General features: G+C 44.0%; 1 protein-coding gene across 2 annotated transcripts in view; it reads right to left on the reverse strand.

Annotated features, from left to right (window-relative positions):
- Nucleotides 1–16,634, reverse strand: part of svopl (SVOP-like) — a 97,862-nt gene that overhangs the window by 11,388 nt on the left and 69,840 nt on the right. Inside the window, exons 9-12 of one of the 2 annotated variants that reach the window (XM_052030520.1) lie at nucleotides 12,325–12,453; nucleotides 10,297–10,370; nucleotides 4,947–5,131; nucleotides 188–299 (exon numbers count right to left, since the gene is read on the reverse strand). In XM_052030520.1, the coding sequence (XP_051886480.1) occupies nucleotides 188–299; nucleotides 4,947–5,131; nucleotides 10,297–10,370; nucleotides 12,325–12,453 (500 nt within the window). The remainder of the gene's footprint in view (nucleotides 1–187; nucleotides 300–4,946; nucleotides 5,132–10,296; nucleotides 10,371–12,324; nucleotides 12,454–16,634) is intronic. The other variant, XM_052030521.1, reaches the window with a different exon arrangement.

Consider the following 16,634-nt stretch of genomic DNA (forward strand, 5'->3'; position numbering starts at 1 on the left):
GCATATTGGAACTAAGAAAATGATAGAGGGGAGAAAAAGAGCCAAGAAGATCCATGAAACCTTGTGTCATTTTTGTAAAGCCTTCTTGTATTCAGTTTGTTAAGGGACATTGAATAAACTCTTACTCCTCTACGCCAAGAGATGTTGCAGAACATTCTCCATAAACAGTAGCCATTAGCCATCCTACCTGCTACTGCAGAAGTTGAGGAGGAGGAAGAAAATACCAGAGGCTCCCATCATTAATGCCAAACTGCGCCGTCTTCCCAAGGTTTCGATGATGAAAGGACTAAATGGAATAACTGTGAAAAAATGAGCCATTCAGTCTTAAGATAAGGATAGAAATAATACGATTCAATCCACTTGGGAGATTGTGAGAGGGGACAGTATCAGTCGGGAAAAATCCAAATGAATTAAAATTCTGATAGACAACTAAAGTTATAGATCTTACACGTGCGTCCATCAAATAAGGAAATTGCTGTGGACAAAGCGATTTTGGCCGTGAGATGGCTTTCCAGTTCCTCACGCACTTACTCATTCCTACCAGGAAAAGGGGAGGAAAGTGAACAAAGAACTTCAGATCAGCCACGATCCTACTGAATGGTGTGAGGGTCATGTGACCTGGTTTGACATCAGTCAAAGCTGAGCTTATTGTCACGTGCACAAGTCCATGTGTGCACGGGTGCAATGAAAACTTACTTGCAGCAGCATCACAGGCACATAACATCAGATAAGCTGGTTTATATAATGGTGTGGCAGGCTTGAGAGGCTGAATAATGTACTCCTGTTCCTACTCCTTATGGTCTTATGAAGATCATAATTCTCAGGGATATGAAAAAATATTTGAAACAACTGTTGGGATATTTCATTAGAGATGGTTGTCAAGAAATGCTCAAGGCAGAGTTGATGCTATGATGGGACAGTTCTGTCAGTAAAGAAATAGGTTTCAGTGGTGAATAGGGAGCCTCAGTGGATGTTGCTCTGGATACAGCCTGCTCGAGTTAGATGAGTCACCATGTCTGGAACCTAAGGCCTGTTTGGCTCAGCTGCACATGGAACTTTTATTGAATATCTCACTATTCCCCTGCATCTGTGTGGCATGAAGCCATACCGCACATTTGAAAATGTTCAAAACTATGAAGGTTTTCCTTGTGGCAATTTGAGAAAGCCATATTTATATTGCTTAACGAGTCAGTAAACATAGAACATAAAATTATGACAGATCTTTATTAGGACGTGGAGCACCCAATCAAAAACAACGGTGAAGGTAGAGCCCAAGATTTTCAACCTGCATTGCAGAAGAGCTACCCATTATCTCCATGGCAATGGACATTGGGTGGGTTCATTATCAAGCTTCCAGTTCACAGTGCCAGATTCTAAACTTACACCCCAGAGGCGAATTGAAAATCTACACCCAGCATCTTATAAATGACGAGGGTCACAAATCCTTTAAAGGATTTATAAGGAAAAATGGGAGAGGACGGAGCAAGGAGGATAAGTAACACAAAGGTTAAGCGGTGTACACGGTCAAGATGGACAACATGATCTTATCCTCTGCTGTAGTAATAGCTTTGACATTGACGTATGAATATGTGAATTTATTTGGATACTTGTATTGCTTAAGTTGAGGCATTGCACTGATAAGCCTGCATGACAGAGGGATGAAAAAAATCAAGGCTCTGTAGTTTAGGTTATCCTTATTTTGGCTGTTGGTGTATCACCAGCTGAATGTCAATGACAGCTCACTGTGCAAACTCTGAAAGTAATCGCATATGGAAAGAGAAGGCTTAGGCCAACCAAGTCCACGCTGACCACCAAGCACGTATTAATCTCATTTCTATTTCCATTATTCCCACGTTCCCATCGGTCCCTCACAGATTTTACCAGTCACCTACACACTAGCAGCAATTTACAATGACTAATTAACCTTCCAACCTGCATGTCTTTGGAGGAAACCAGAGCACCCAGAGGAAACCCACATGCTCACGGGGAGAATGTGCAAACCCCACTGGGGTCTCTAGAGCTATGAGGCAGCAGCTCTACCAGCCTCTGTCCTGCCTTTACTCAATTGTCTGCCAAGAATGTAATTCTGAGTCAGTTTTTTGTTTAGATATATTTAGTTAAATTTCTGGTTCATTACTTTCACAAACCAATTCTTATCATAAAAAGAAGAAACTCTGTGCTCAGAATTAAGATCGAGTTAACCGAACTTAAATATGCCACTTACAATCTGTTAAAAGCAAGCAATTTCATCACTGTAGATTTTACCTTTGCTCATTTAATCTATGCTGGGACACCATATCAGTCCTAACTGGAAAAGAAATGCATCTGGTGGAAATCTGATATAAAAACAGAAAGTGTTAAAAATACTCTGTAGGTCAGGCAGCAACTATGGAGATGAAGGCCGAATTAAACATTTCAGATCATCAGAAGCAATACAAGCATCCAAATAAATTCACATATTCATACATCAATGTCAAAGCTATTACTACAGCAGAGGATAAGATCATGTTGTCCACCTTGACTGTGTACACTATTTAACCTCTGTGTATGGGGGCAATGGGATAAATGGCAATTTATTTATTATTGTCACATGTACCGAGGTACAGTGAAAAACTTTGTTTTTCATGCCATCCACACAGATCATTTCACCACATCAGTACATCGAGGTAGTACAAGGCAAAAGCAATAACAGAATGCAGAATATACAGAGAAAGTGCAGTGCAGGCAGACAATAAGGTGCAGGGCCATGACAATGTGGACTGGGGGATTGGATGAGGTGGGGACAACAAAGGGACTGTCTGTGACGGGTGCAGAACAAGGTTGTCCAAGTGGCAAAATACTTTCAGAACCATCTGGTCAAAAGATGAACAAAGCAGTTAGAGAGGGGGAAAAAACCAAAAAGATATACTGGAACCGAGATGCAGAACATGCAACAATCAGTGGAAATAAGAGACAAAAGGGAATGCTGGAAATACCCAGCAGGTCAGGTCACATCATGAGCATTGAATGCACTACGCCAGACTGGAAGAAATGAATGAAAACTGCTGTTTCACCTCGAAGGAGTGTTTGGGTCCCTGGAAGGTGGAAAGAGGCAAGGCAACGTGTTGCATCGCACATAGTTGCATGTGAGAATGCTGAGGGAATAGAAGTTGTTTGGTGGAAGCAGAGTGTGGATCAGGAAGTCTCGAAGGAAATGGTCCCTTTGAAGTGCCGAAAAAGAAGAAGCAAGTTTTTCTCTCCAGACAGTTGCTGCCTGATCTGTTGGATATTTCTAGCATTCTCTTTTGTTTCAGGTTTCCTGAAACTGCTGTCTTCTGAATCCCACAGCTCCAGGTTTTGTTCTGCTTACTGCCTTCATTCATCTATAAACTAGAAGGCTCTGAAAACATTGTATCACCTGGACAACACCCAGCCCTGATGAAGGGTCTCGGCCCAAAATGTCGACTGTTTATTTCCCTCCACGGATGCTGCCTGACCTGCTGAGTTCCTCCAGCACTTTTTGTGTATTGCTCCAGATTCCAGCATCTGCAGAATTTCTTGTATCGCCTAGGCAACCTTGGTCTCCACCCCATCACAGACATTCCCTCTATGCTCCATCCCCTCCAACCCTCCTCCCCCACACACACCTCTCTGTGACTTAAATACACTTGTTTTCTCATTTTCCCAGTGCTGGTGGAAAGGTATTGAACTGAAATGTTGTCCTTGTTTCTCTCTCCACAGATGCTGCCTGACCTGTTGAGAATTTTCAACACTTTCAGTTTCGATACCTATCCTACCCTTCTCATCAGGCACTTGCACCTGCATTTGGCAATGAGAATCACTGGAGGTCCTTCTGGAGCAGGAACTCTGGCAGATTTTGCTTCTTCATTCCAGCCAAGGACAGCTCTAAAAGTGACCCAACAGAGGTCAGATTGCTTAGCTGGTTCTAGGCTTTCATTCGGCAAGATTTTAGGGCTTCACTGCTGTTTGGGACTCTGGGCTTTAACTTTGACAATGCAAGTTAGCCAGAGTGTTTGCACTGGTTACAAAGACAACTAAAGCAATCATCCCATGTTGAACCTCAGACAATTATTGGCCAATACAAAGAGTAAAGAGGACAATGCGGTATTTGACCTGTATGTTGTGCAGCTTTTAGACAGAATCCTGAACCACAAAAGAAAGCCATTTCAGTTCTTTAAATTTCAATTAATCCCACCTCCCACTTCTTTGCCGATAACCACAATTTTTCCATTTCAATTTTGTTTTAAAAGTTTCCATGAAATCTGATTCCACCTCTCTCTCAGCTAAAGACGTGGAAACACACAGAAAAATACAGGCACACACACTCACAGGCACATACATGTACAGAAATATGTATACATGTTCACACTCACACTCACACACACACACACACACACACACACACACACACACACACACACACACGTACAATAAGAAACACATTAACAAGCACACCTGCATATATATGCAGATATGCAGACACCCAGCTACACATACAAGGACACACATCCCCACTCACACACACATGGAAGCATACAGAAATACAGAATAGCATTCCTTGCTAGGAAAACCAGATGTTTCCTGGAACTCAAAAATTAGATGCAGAAGTCATGAGGTTAACGGAATAACCGTTGCAATGAATTTCTAGTTGTGCATTAGTACCTGAGAATTTGCCGTTTGTTGCCATCCAGCTTTTACTCCTATTTCAAAATTTTCTTGTTAAGTCCATGGATTTCTGCCTTATTATTTCAGCTGTCTAAAACTGCACCAGTAAGGTGCCTTATATATTGGTAACATCAGGTATACCAGCCAGTCCTTTAGCTTTGAACACACATATTACTTAATACAAAGTTCAGAAGCATGTGATCAACATCATAAACAGCAACGGTTACAAGCAATATTTAAATTCTTAACCAGCATTTGATAAACAGAGATCTTATTCTTACACATGAATTCTCCTAAAGTGCTGATAACCATGGTCTGGTAGTCTGCCGTTTTGAACATTTTACAGTGGCAAGTCTCCAATGAATTATACTCATGCGATCCTTCAGTTACACCACAGACAGGATTGTTTTCCAAGAGTTCTGAGCTGGTTAGGACGATCCCATAATAAGCGAATGCTGTTCCCAACCTAGGAGAAACCATGTAGGCCAATTATATCAAACACTGTCTTCAAGTCAAGTTATTTTATCAAATAAATTTCAACATTTTATTTCAGAACATCTTTTAAAAAAAAGTAGTCAATCAACACAGGTCTGATACATATGAGTCAGGTCAAACAGGATGATAGCGTTTCAATATAGCTCATTGCTTTATTGACCAAACCATTTTTGGCTTTCTCAAACTGAGGTCAAGAATACTGTACAATGAGTGAATTGTCAACGCAGGTTTTGTTTTAAAAAAGGAATCTGATTAACACACTATTGTAACGTTCATGTCACCTAGTAACAGAGGAAGGGACAGATTTACAGAAACAGCAGCCTTCCCTTGACCTCATTTATTAGTTCCCTGCAATTGTTCATTGATGGTCCACTAAACTCGCCACTGAAAGTCGAGCAACCAATAGTGTATGTGATAAATGTTAATAATTGCCAGGCAAACTTCCTTTCACAGAAACTGGGTTTATCAGAAGTGTGGGTCATTCCTACAATGTGAATTGTTGCTCAAAATCTTAAACATGTCAGATAATTTTTAAAAATTTAATTGCCTACCTTTTTCTTCACAGATTTCAATCTTTCTCTCTATTTCTTTCTCCACATGATTTGACATTGAATTCAGACATTCCAGTTATCCCCCATCTCAATCCTGGCTTCTGTTATATTATCTTATACTTACAGTGAAACAAAAGGAGGCCATCAGCCCATTGGATCCATGCCAGCTCCCAACAGAGCATTCTCATCAGTTCCATTCCCCCCTACACCACTACAAAATATTATCTCACACATGCACATCATTTCCTCTTGAAAACTTTTTTGCATTCAACTGGCTCTGAGGGTAAGTTACAGTAGCCAATAAATCTACCAACATCCCTTTGGTATGTGGGAGGAAACCAGAGCACCCAAGAGAAACCCACGTGAATTAAATTGGTGAATTGATTTGTCACATGTACGGAGGTACAGTGAAAAACTTGTTTTGCATACCATCCATACAGATCATTTCATTACAACGGTGCATGGAGCTAGTACAAGGGAAAACAATAACAGAATGCAGAATAGAGTGTTACAGTTACAGAGAAAATGCAGTGAAGACAGACAATAAGGTGCAAGGCCATGACAAGGTAGATTGTGAAATCAATAGTCCATCTTATTGTACTAGGGAACTATTCAATAGTCTTGCAACAGTGGGATAGAAGCTGTCCTTGAGCCTGGTGGTACGTACTTTCAAGGTTTTGTATCTTCTGCCCGATTGGGGGGGGGGGGGAGAAGAGAGAATCTCTGGGGTGGGTGGGGTCTTTGATTATGCTGGCTGCTTTACTGAGGCAGTAAGAAGAGTAGGCATGGAGGGGAGGCTGGTGTCCATGATGTGCTGAGCCATGTCCACAACTCTTTGCAGTTTCTTGCGGTCCTGGGCAGAGCAGTTGCCGTGCCAAGCCATGATGCATCCAGATAGGATGCTTTCTATGGTATATCAATAAAAATTGGTGAGGGTTAAAGGGGACATGCCAATTTTCTTCAGCTTCCTAATGAAGTAGAGGCGCTGGTGAGCTTTCTTGTAGTAGTCACGGGGAAATTGCGTAAACTCCACAGAGACAGCACCCAAAGTCAGGACTGAACTGGTTTGATCTTGTACTCTCATTGGATAAGGGGATGGACTCCTTTGTTGCTAGATGTCTTGTTGTCCCTGTTGTCCTGTTCAGCTCATGCTGTGTGGGAACCTGGGGTTACCACAAACTACCACCAACTGAAACCTCCAGAGTACCAGAGGAGCAGATTCCACATTAAGACCTGCAGCATCCAGGCATCCTGAGGGAAACTCCCACTCTTCCAGCTTTCCAATGGGTCAAATCACAGGAGATCCAAAAGAAGTTGATATTGCCTTGAACATTGTATGAATTAAAAGGGAAATTCATTTGAAGTGTCTGTGATGGTGAGCTCCGTGTTCACAAACAGTTGAGCTCCCACATCTCATAGAATAATGATCATGACTTTGATTCCGAGTGACCTTCAGTGAATCGAAAACATCTCACCTGAGAATACTGGGAGTATTCTATAGGATCCCGTTAGCAGCAGGGATACTGAGGAGCAGATTGGGAGGCAGATTTTGGAAAGATGCAAGAATAACAGGGTTGTTATCATGGGAGACTTCAACTTCCCAAATATTGATTGGCACCTGCTTAGTGCCAAAGGTTTAGACGGGGCAGAGTTCATTAAGTGTGTCCAAGACAGATTCCTGTCACAGTATGTTGACAGGCTGACTAGAGGGAATGTCATATTAGATCTAGTTTTAGGTAATGAACCGGGTCAGGAGACAGATCTCTCGGAGGGTGAGCATTTGGGGGACAGTGACCACTGCTCCATAACCTTTGGCAGTGTCATGGACAGGGATAGGAGCAAAGAGGACGGGAAGATATTTAATTGGGGAAAGGCGAATTATGAGTCTATAAGGCTAGAACTTGAGTGTAAATTGGGATGGCATTTTTGAAGGGAAATGTACTATGAAGATGTGGTCGATGTTCAGGGATCTCTTGCAGCATGTTAGGGATAAATTTGTCCCGGTGAGGCAGAGAAAGAATGGCAGGGTGAAAGAACCATGGGTGACAAGAGAGGTGGAACAACTAGTTAGGAAGAAGGCAGCAGCATACATAAGGTGTAAGCAGCAAGGATCAGATAGGGCTCGTGAGGATATACAGTAGCAAGGAAGGAACTTAAGAAGGGGCTGAGGAGAGCAAGAAGGGGACATGAAAAGGCTTTGGCGAATAGGGTTAGGGAGAATCCCAAGGCTTTTTTCTCGTATGTGAAGAACAGAAGGATGACGAGAGTAAAGGTAGGTCCAATTAGAGGCAAAGGTGGGAAGATGTGCCTGGAGGCTGTGGAAGTGGGTGAGGTTCTCAATGAATACTTCTCTTCAGTATTTACCAAGGAGAGGGGTCTTGATGACGCTGAGGACGGTGTTGGTAAGGTTAATGTTATAGAGCATGTAGATATCAAGAGAGAGGATGTGTTGAAGCTGTTAGACAATATTAGGACAGATAAGTCCCCGGGGACTGATGGAATGTTTCCCAGGCTGCTTCGCGAGGCGAGGGAGGAGATTGCTGAACCGTTGGCTAAGATCTTTGAGGGAGTGGAACCGGAGGATTGGTGGGTGGCAAATGTTGTCCCCTTGTTCAAAAAAGGTAGTAGGGATAGTCCAGGGAATTACAGACCAGTGAGCCTTACATCTGTGGTGGGCAAGCTGCTAGAAAGGATTCTAAGAGATAAGATCTATAAGCATTTAGAGAATCATGGTCTGATCAGGGACAGCCAGCATGGCTTTGTGAAGATCTTGCCTCACAAGCCTGATAGGGTTCTTTGAGGAGGTGACCAGGAAGATTTATGAGGGTAGTGCAGTAGATGTGGTCTACATGGATGTTAGTAAGGTGTTTGACAAGGTTCCACATGGTAGGCTTCTTCAGAAGGTCAGAGGACAAGGGATCCAGGGAGGCTTGACCGTGTGGATTCAGAATTGGTTTGCCTGTAGAAAGCAGAGGGTTGTGGTGGAGGGAGTGCATTCAGATTGGAGGGCTGTGACTAGTGGTGGCCCACAGGGATCGGTTCTGGGACCTCCACTTTTTGTGATATTTATTAACGACTTAGATGAGGGGGTAGAAGGGTGGGTTAGCAAGTTTGCAGACGACACAAAGGTCAGTGGTGTTGTGGATAGTGTGGAGGGCTGTTGAAGCTTACAGAGGGATATTGATGGGATGCAGAGCTGGGCAAAGAGGAGGCAGATGGAGTTCAATCCAGAGAAGTGTGAGGTGGTATACTTTGGAAGGACTAACTCCAAGGCTGAGTACAAGGTAAATGGTAGGATTCTGGGCAGTGTGGAGGAGCAGAGGGATCTGGGGGTTCATATCCACAGATCACTGAAAGTTGCCTCACAGGTGGATAGGGTAGTTAAGAAAGCTTATGGGATGTTAGCTTTCATAAGTCGTGGGATCGAATTTAAGAGCCGCGAAGTAATGATGCAGCTCTACAAAAGTCTGGCTAGACCACACTTGGAGTACTGTGTCCAGTTCTGGTCACCTCATTATAGGAAGGATGTGGAGGTGTTGGAAAGGGTGCAGAGGAGATTTACCAGGATGCTGCCTGGATTGGAGAGTATGGATTATGAGGAGAGACTAAAGGAGCTAGGGCTTTACTCATTGAAGAGAAGGAAGATGAGGGGAGACATGATAGAAGTATACAAAATATTAAGAGGAATGGATAGAGTGGACAGTCAGCGCCTCTTTCCCAGGGCATCAATGCTCAATACAAGAGGACATGGCTTTAAGGTAATGGGTGGGAAATTCAAGGGAGATATCAGAGGGAGGTTTTTCACCCAGAGAGTGGTTGGTGCATGGAATGTGCTGCCTGGGGTGGTGGTGGAGGCTGATACGTTGGTCAAGTTCAAGAGATTGTTAGATAAGCAAATGGAGGAATTTAAAATAGGGGGATATGTGGGAGGAAGGGGTTAGTTAGTCTTAGGCGTGGTTTAAAGGTCGGCACAACATGGTGGGCCGAAGGGACTGTATTGTGCTATATTGTTCTATGGTTCTATGGTATCTGACAGAGAGCTGAACCATTAGAAGGCTGAATCTGGTCAACCAATATCCCCTTCATAAACCAGAGGTCTTATGTCTTTGGTCATTCAGAATAGGCTAAGAACCCCTAATGCCCAAATCCCAAGCACTGCAGAATGGAAGGCAGTTGGTGGCATCACCCAGAGTAAGGGCTGGACGTCAGACTGTGCTCAATGAGTAGACTCAACCATAATTATCTCAGTTGTCCCAGCAACAGGTCACAGCTCCTGCAAAATAAGCCTGCTGGAAAACTGTATGAAATGTCGTGTGAAGGACAAAGTCAGGCTCCTTCACAGTTCAATGAACTAACACTCATTTCCCAGACTCCGGGTTGGGGGTGGGGGTGGGGGAAGGGGAGGCTATTGGTGACTGTGGAACCTCCTCCCAAAAAGGGTCATACATTTCAGAAGAGGTGGGTATGTAATAAGAGAATAGGAAAACGCACAAAGAAATAAAAAATGAGAAAAAAATGTGAGGAAATTTGTTGGTTATGGCGTAATTACATTTCACTTTAATATCTGCAGGTAGCTAGCATTTACCATATGAACCAGCATTGCAGTGTTGTACGTCTGTATTCAGAATCTACCAAGTCAAAGATACTTCCCCTCCTTGCCTGTAGACAAAAAGAAATCCAAGATAGCAGTTGGGAAAACTTATTGTTTCTAGTGATAAGGCACAGTCAATATTATCCGATCATATTTAGTTGCTGCAGCTTTGACCTGTACCAGGTCTCTTGCATTCAACATAACGAGGCAGGAACAGCTCATTCTCCCTCTTAAAAAAATCTTTGGAATATCCTTCCTTTCCACCGAACTTTCACTTGTCTCTCTAACCTCTTTCATCTTGATTTATAATCTGTTCCTTTAACCCTCTACTAGTTGCTGTTATTTTAGTGGTTGCAATTAACCAGTGATGCATTTCTGAAGCAACCTTTCATAACCCATTACTTCAAAGTAATTTGCAGAGATTGAAACTCTTTTGAGTAGCAGCCACAAACAGCATTGAGATAATGATTAGAAAATCTGTTTTGGTGATTTTATTGAGGCATGGTTATTGGTCAGGGTGAGACCTCTGCTGCATTTCCAGTCAAGTCGAGATTAATGTCATGTGCACAAATACAGTGAGGTACAGGTACAATGAAAAACTTGCTTGCAGCAATATCACAGACAATTCTTCAAATAAGTGCCTAGTGACCTAATGAAAATTCTGCATGCTAAGAGAGACTATCTCATAGAGACAATTTTAACTCTTAGCCAGAATAGTTCAGAACTAATCCTGCTGCCCATCCATATCTTTTTACCGTAGAAATATATTAATGCTCAATCTGTCTGATATTTAAAGATGGCCCACTGAAAATCCGTTGAATTGCTGGACCAGTTTTATTGGAGCAAGATCTCTTATTACCTGGCATACCTTCACCAACTCAGCAATGTTATCTTTGGCTCTCTGATAGTCTTGTATTGAACTTTTGGTATTGGTTTATTCTTGTCACTTGTACTGAGGTACAGTGAAAAACTTGTCTTGCATACCATTCGTACAGATCAATTCATTGCACAGTGCATTGAGGTAGTACAGGGTAAAAACAATAAAAGAATACAGAGTAAAGTGTCACAGCTACAGGGAAGGGTATTGCAGGTAGACAATAAGGTGCAAGGGCCACGACCAAGTAGATTGTGAGGTCAAGGGTCCATCTCATCGTACTAGGGGACTGTTTAATAGTCTTATAACAGTGGGATAGAACCTGTCCTTGAGCCTGGTGGTACGTGCCCTCAGGCTCCTGTATCTTCTGCCTGATGGGAGAGGAGAGAAGAGAGAATGACCTGGGTTGGTGTGGTCTTTGATTATGCAGGCTGCTTCACCAAGGCAGCGAGAGATGTAGTCAGAGTCCATGAAGGGGAGACTGGATTCCATAATATGCTGGGTTGTGTCCACAACTCTCTGCAGTTTCTTGCGGTCCTGGGCAGAGCAGTTGCCGTACCAAGCCGTGATGCATCCAGATAGATTGCTTTCTATGGTGCATCGATAAAAGTTGGTGAGTGTCAAAGGGGACATGCCAAATTTCTTTGGCATGAAAAACTAGAGGAAGTAGAGGCGCTGGTGAGCTTCCTTGGCCGTGGCATCTACGTGGTTGGACCAGGACAGGCTATTGGTGATGTTGAACTTGAAGCTCTCAACCCTCTCAACCTCAGCACTATTGATGTAGACAGGTGCAGGTACACTGCCCCCTTTCCTGAAGTCAATGACCAGCTCTTTTGTTTTGCTGAGATTAAGGGAAAGGTTGTTGTCATGACACCGTCACTAAGCTCTCTGTCCCCTTCCTGTCTTTACAACTTTAGTTGTATTTGCTGTTTCCCTGTTGATCTCTTTCTCTCACCTCAATTAGTTACTTAGAATTTCAGAACTAAATCAAGTTTTGCATCTTTCCTTCCAGGGTTAGAGATCTACTAATCTTAGATGCATTCTAAAAAGTATTATTCAAAGGTCTTATTAGCATTACTATAATGCAATGTGTTTTCCTACCACTGGAAATTTACCTGCTATAAAGACAAGAGCATTTTTGGACTTACTGTTTGCGTTTCTATCAAAGATCCCTGAGGGAGGTGGGAGCGGTTCATCTTTGCAATGTATTTCAGGGTCTCCTTGGCATTCTGAGTGTCTCCGACAGAAACATTATAACGTGCTGATTCTGGGATACACTGGAAAAGAGGTAAAAGTTCAACATAACCAACTGGTTTCAGGGAAGGGAGTGCAGGGTAGAACGGATGAATATTTTATTCATTCTCAACATATGGGTCTCACTGACCAAAGGTGACGCACTGCTGATCGCTGACTATGCTTGAACTCGATAGCTTACAAAGCCATTTATATTGCTTTGGGTCTGAAGTCACATACAGCAAGAAAGACATATTTCTATGTTCTTTGTAGTTTAGAAGAATGAAACATGTAAGATCCTTAGGGGTGTGACAAAGTAAATGTCAAGATGTTTCCACTAGTGGGAGAATCTCAGACAAGGGACATAGCGACAAGATTAGGGATCAGTCATTAAAAACCAAGGTTTATACAAACTTCTTACAGAGGATAATGAATTGCTGAAAGTCTCTACCACCTGTGGAGGCTGGATCATTGGGGTACTTAAAGAGAGTAGATAATTTTTTGAAAAATCAGGAACTACGGGGAACTGACACACAAGAGAAGATGAGGACAGGTCTGAGGGGCCGAGTGGCCTCGTCCTGCTCCTATTATTTCGTTATGTTGTTTCCCTGAAGGACAATACTGAACTAGTTAGGTTTTAATTTCATTGTTGCTGTTACTGATGGCGTGAGAGATCCGGGTTCTATCCTGACCTCGGGTGCTGTCTGTGTGGAGTTTGCATGTTCTCCCCGAGGCTGCATGGGTTTCCTCCCACATCCCAAAGACATGAGAGCTGTTAAGTTAATTGGCTACTGTAGTTGAGTGGTAGAATCTGGCGGGAGTTGATGAGAATGTGAGGAGAATAAGAAAATTGGATTAATGTAGGATTATTGCAGACATAAGGGACTGCAGATGGTGAAATCTGGAGCAACAAATAAATCTGCTGGAGAAACTCAGCAGGTCAAGCAACATCTGTGTGGGGGTGGGGGGGAGGAAGGAATTGTCAACATTTTGGGTCCTGATGCAGGGTTTCAACCCAAAACGTCAACAATTCCCTTCCCCCCACAGATGCTGCTTGACCCGCTGAGTTCCCCCAGCAGATTGTGTGTTGCTCTAGGATAAGTGTCAATGGCAGGTTGATGATCGGCATGGACTCGATGGGCTGAAGGGTTTGTTTCCATGCTGTATCTCTTTATGACTTAATTATAATCACCCCTGAGCCTTATTGGGATTTAAACATGTGTCAAGCCTCTGGAATGCATAATTACTTTGCTGATGTACCCCAGAAACAGTTCTGAGTGTCTGGAAGAATAAACAAGGGTAGTTGAAATGCAGACCTGGTCAAATAACTTCCCATGATCAGCAACAAATGCAACAAATATTGTTAATAATTCTGGAGGTGCAGCGAGTACAGGGTAACCTGAGGGAATGTCTGATTTCTGCCTGTAATGGGGAAGGAGCTGGAATGTGCTTATCTGGTGCTCACAGACAGACTCATGGTTATGGATGTCGTGGTATAATTTGCTCTGAACAAATAAATGTTCTGAAACAGCAGGAGCAGAGTGGTGTGGGTGAGGGGAGGCTGACTGCAGAAGGGAAACCTGAAAGATTAAACGGTGCACAGTTCAGTGGGTTTTGAAACCATTAACATATTATTTACACACTTTCCGACAGTTAAGTGGCTGAGATGGCGATATCCCTGACTCAAATTCAACTCCACTAACAAAATCAACAGTGACATTTGATGGACTTTGCGGTTGGCTGTAGAGCGAAGTAAATGGATAACAGACCAGCCAAGGCTGTCTCTAGCTTCAGTGATTCCTCATGGGTTGTCATGGCGATCAATGAGGGGTCCACAGCGACTTCACCTTCCCCACCGACAGCAGGAAGAAGCCCAACAGTGAGGCTGCTAATGGGAGTAGCCTGTGGAGGTGGCAGCAGGATCAGTCTCCAGGGTTCTCTGGGAAAAAGCTGTTTACTACACTCAGGAAACATTGAATACCACGGCACGTTCACCCACAGACTGACGTGTGAATCACTAAAACCCCCTCAACCTTCCTTCTTAACCCTACTCCAGCATTGCTGGTACCCTCACCTCTCTCTCTGCCTGCGCACATTCACACATCTTCATTTGTCTGGCCACCATGGACCGATCTCCAACGTCATGCCTCTCCCTCATGGCCCACATCAGCCGAAGCCCTCCAGCTATCCACTCAACACATGCCATTCACCTCACTCATCCCTTTCCCTCCTCACTGGAGAAGAACCTTCAGAACATCAGGGAAATAGAGATGACTCCCCACAAACCAACCCTTACCACCAGCAAAGGCAGGGCAGCTTTATCAAAATGCATGGATATTGGAGATGGGGCCTCAGTTACCTGGTGACAGAATTCTGCTTCATCCAGCCACATTGCATACCACACTGTTGTGGACCCAGTCAGCACTCTGAAAGGTAGGCATGCATAATAACAACCTGAATATCCTCAACTTAATGCTCCCTTATACATGTTATTTATTTCCTTGCATGGCATGCATCAAGATGTCGACAATAATCATTGTCCAGAGAAGGAAGTTATGCATTCTCAGGGTGCACAATCACAGTGGTGTCCACAATGCGCAGTTCACAACTTCTTTGTGGCTGGGAAGATGGATAATTTTTTTTTCACGGTGACTCGCACTTTGCATGGGCAAAACAGATGGTAGGAACGGGGTCAGCAATGGAAAGCTCGCGGCTGAGCGCACGGGAATATCCAAACTCTGCTCGGGGCCGGATATAGATGCAGCATCTCCAGACCTGTGAGCAACGCCATGTTTCTGGAGCAGCGTTCAGTGAAGTGGTGGAAGGTAGAGACACAAGGGACTGCAGCTGCTGGGATCTGAAGCAAGAAGTAAACTGCTGGAGGAGGTCAGTGGGTCAGGCAGCATCTGCGCAGGGGGGTGGACAGTTGATGATTCATCCGGACTGTGTGTTTTTAAAAGTGGGAGGAATCAAAAGAATTGTTGTTGAGGGCAAGCACACATTGCGTCAGGCGGAGGAGAGTGCTCGTAGAGGGGAACTGGCTGGATCTATGTTCTAGAAAGAAACAGACAGCTCCAAGGGAAGGTGACCCAGCCACATTGCACACTCCTGACGATGAGATTGGAGGAGTACGTCCTGAGTATAAGGGCACCACATCGCGATCCTTTGCAGTGATGTCTCCATCTGTGGAAAGATATCCACCCACCTAAAGCACCCAACACAGCAATGAGATGAGTGTGCGCAGACCGCACCAAGGGTCTTTACACCACATGGGATATACAATGCTCCAGTCTCGGTTACTCAAACCCACTGAACTGAAGTAAAGAACTCAGCAGCTCATTGCTCAGAGCCTATGATGTGGATAATGATGACGAGGGAACATGGAAGCGGTGTTGCTATGGAGGTGTATACTCTATGCCCCACCCTCTGTCAGCACCCCCAACACTGTCTTGTGTCTAGACAATCAAATCTGTCCTTGGACGTACAGGCAGGCTCCCTATGTCAGGACATGGAGTCAGAGCAGCCCACCACTGCCTCTGCTGAAGGCACAAAGTTTGCATCATGTCAGATTTGTCGGTAGAGGAAGAGACAATTTGCATCTGCACTTGGATATACCATGGATGCTTTACATGGATGGACCACTACACTTCGATATCCTGATTCATAAATACCCTCTGTTTACATTGGTTTCAGTTAATGCCTGTCAGGTTGTCTTTGTGCCTGTGGAATGATGATAAATCACTCCTGAGCAGTGGGGAGAGTGCTCTGTAAGGCATGCATGCCTGTTACAGGACCACTGTGTATTGGGGAGGGGTGTGGGGTAGTGGGAACAGCTGGGGGAACATGGGTGTACCTTCTGGATGTTGAATAGACAGGCTGATGGTGCCTGGATGAACTACCCAGTCAGGAGGGTATTGCAGTCACACTTGTTAAAGTCCATGTATCTACTTCACCCCTTTATCAACCTGAGTGGTCAGACAGCTCGAGTTACCCCACTCCTGGGGCTGGTTGGTTACATTCCTTTCAGATCCCACTTTCCCTGCTTTGATTCCAGCCAGCAGCCACCCTGGAGAGTCTGCTCCATGTTGCAAGGGCAGTGAGGATAGTTCGCAACCACACGGTAAAGGAATTCTGGATACTGCCCATGAACCTTTTGCCTGCTGAAAGATCTTTCCGTGTTTCCACACCATTTGCACAGTGATGGCCTCAAAGGTCTTCTCACTGA

Source organism: Pristis pectinata, chromosome 15 (assembly GCF_009764475.1).
Source record: "Pristis pectinata isolate sPriPec2 chromosome 15, sPriPec2.1.pri, whole genome shotgun sequence".
NCBI classification, from domain to species: domain Eukaryota; kingdom Metazoa; phylum Chordata; class Chondrichthyes; order Rhinopristiformes; family Pristidae; genus Pristis; species Pristis pectinata.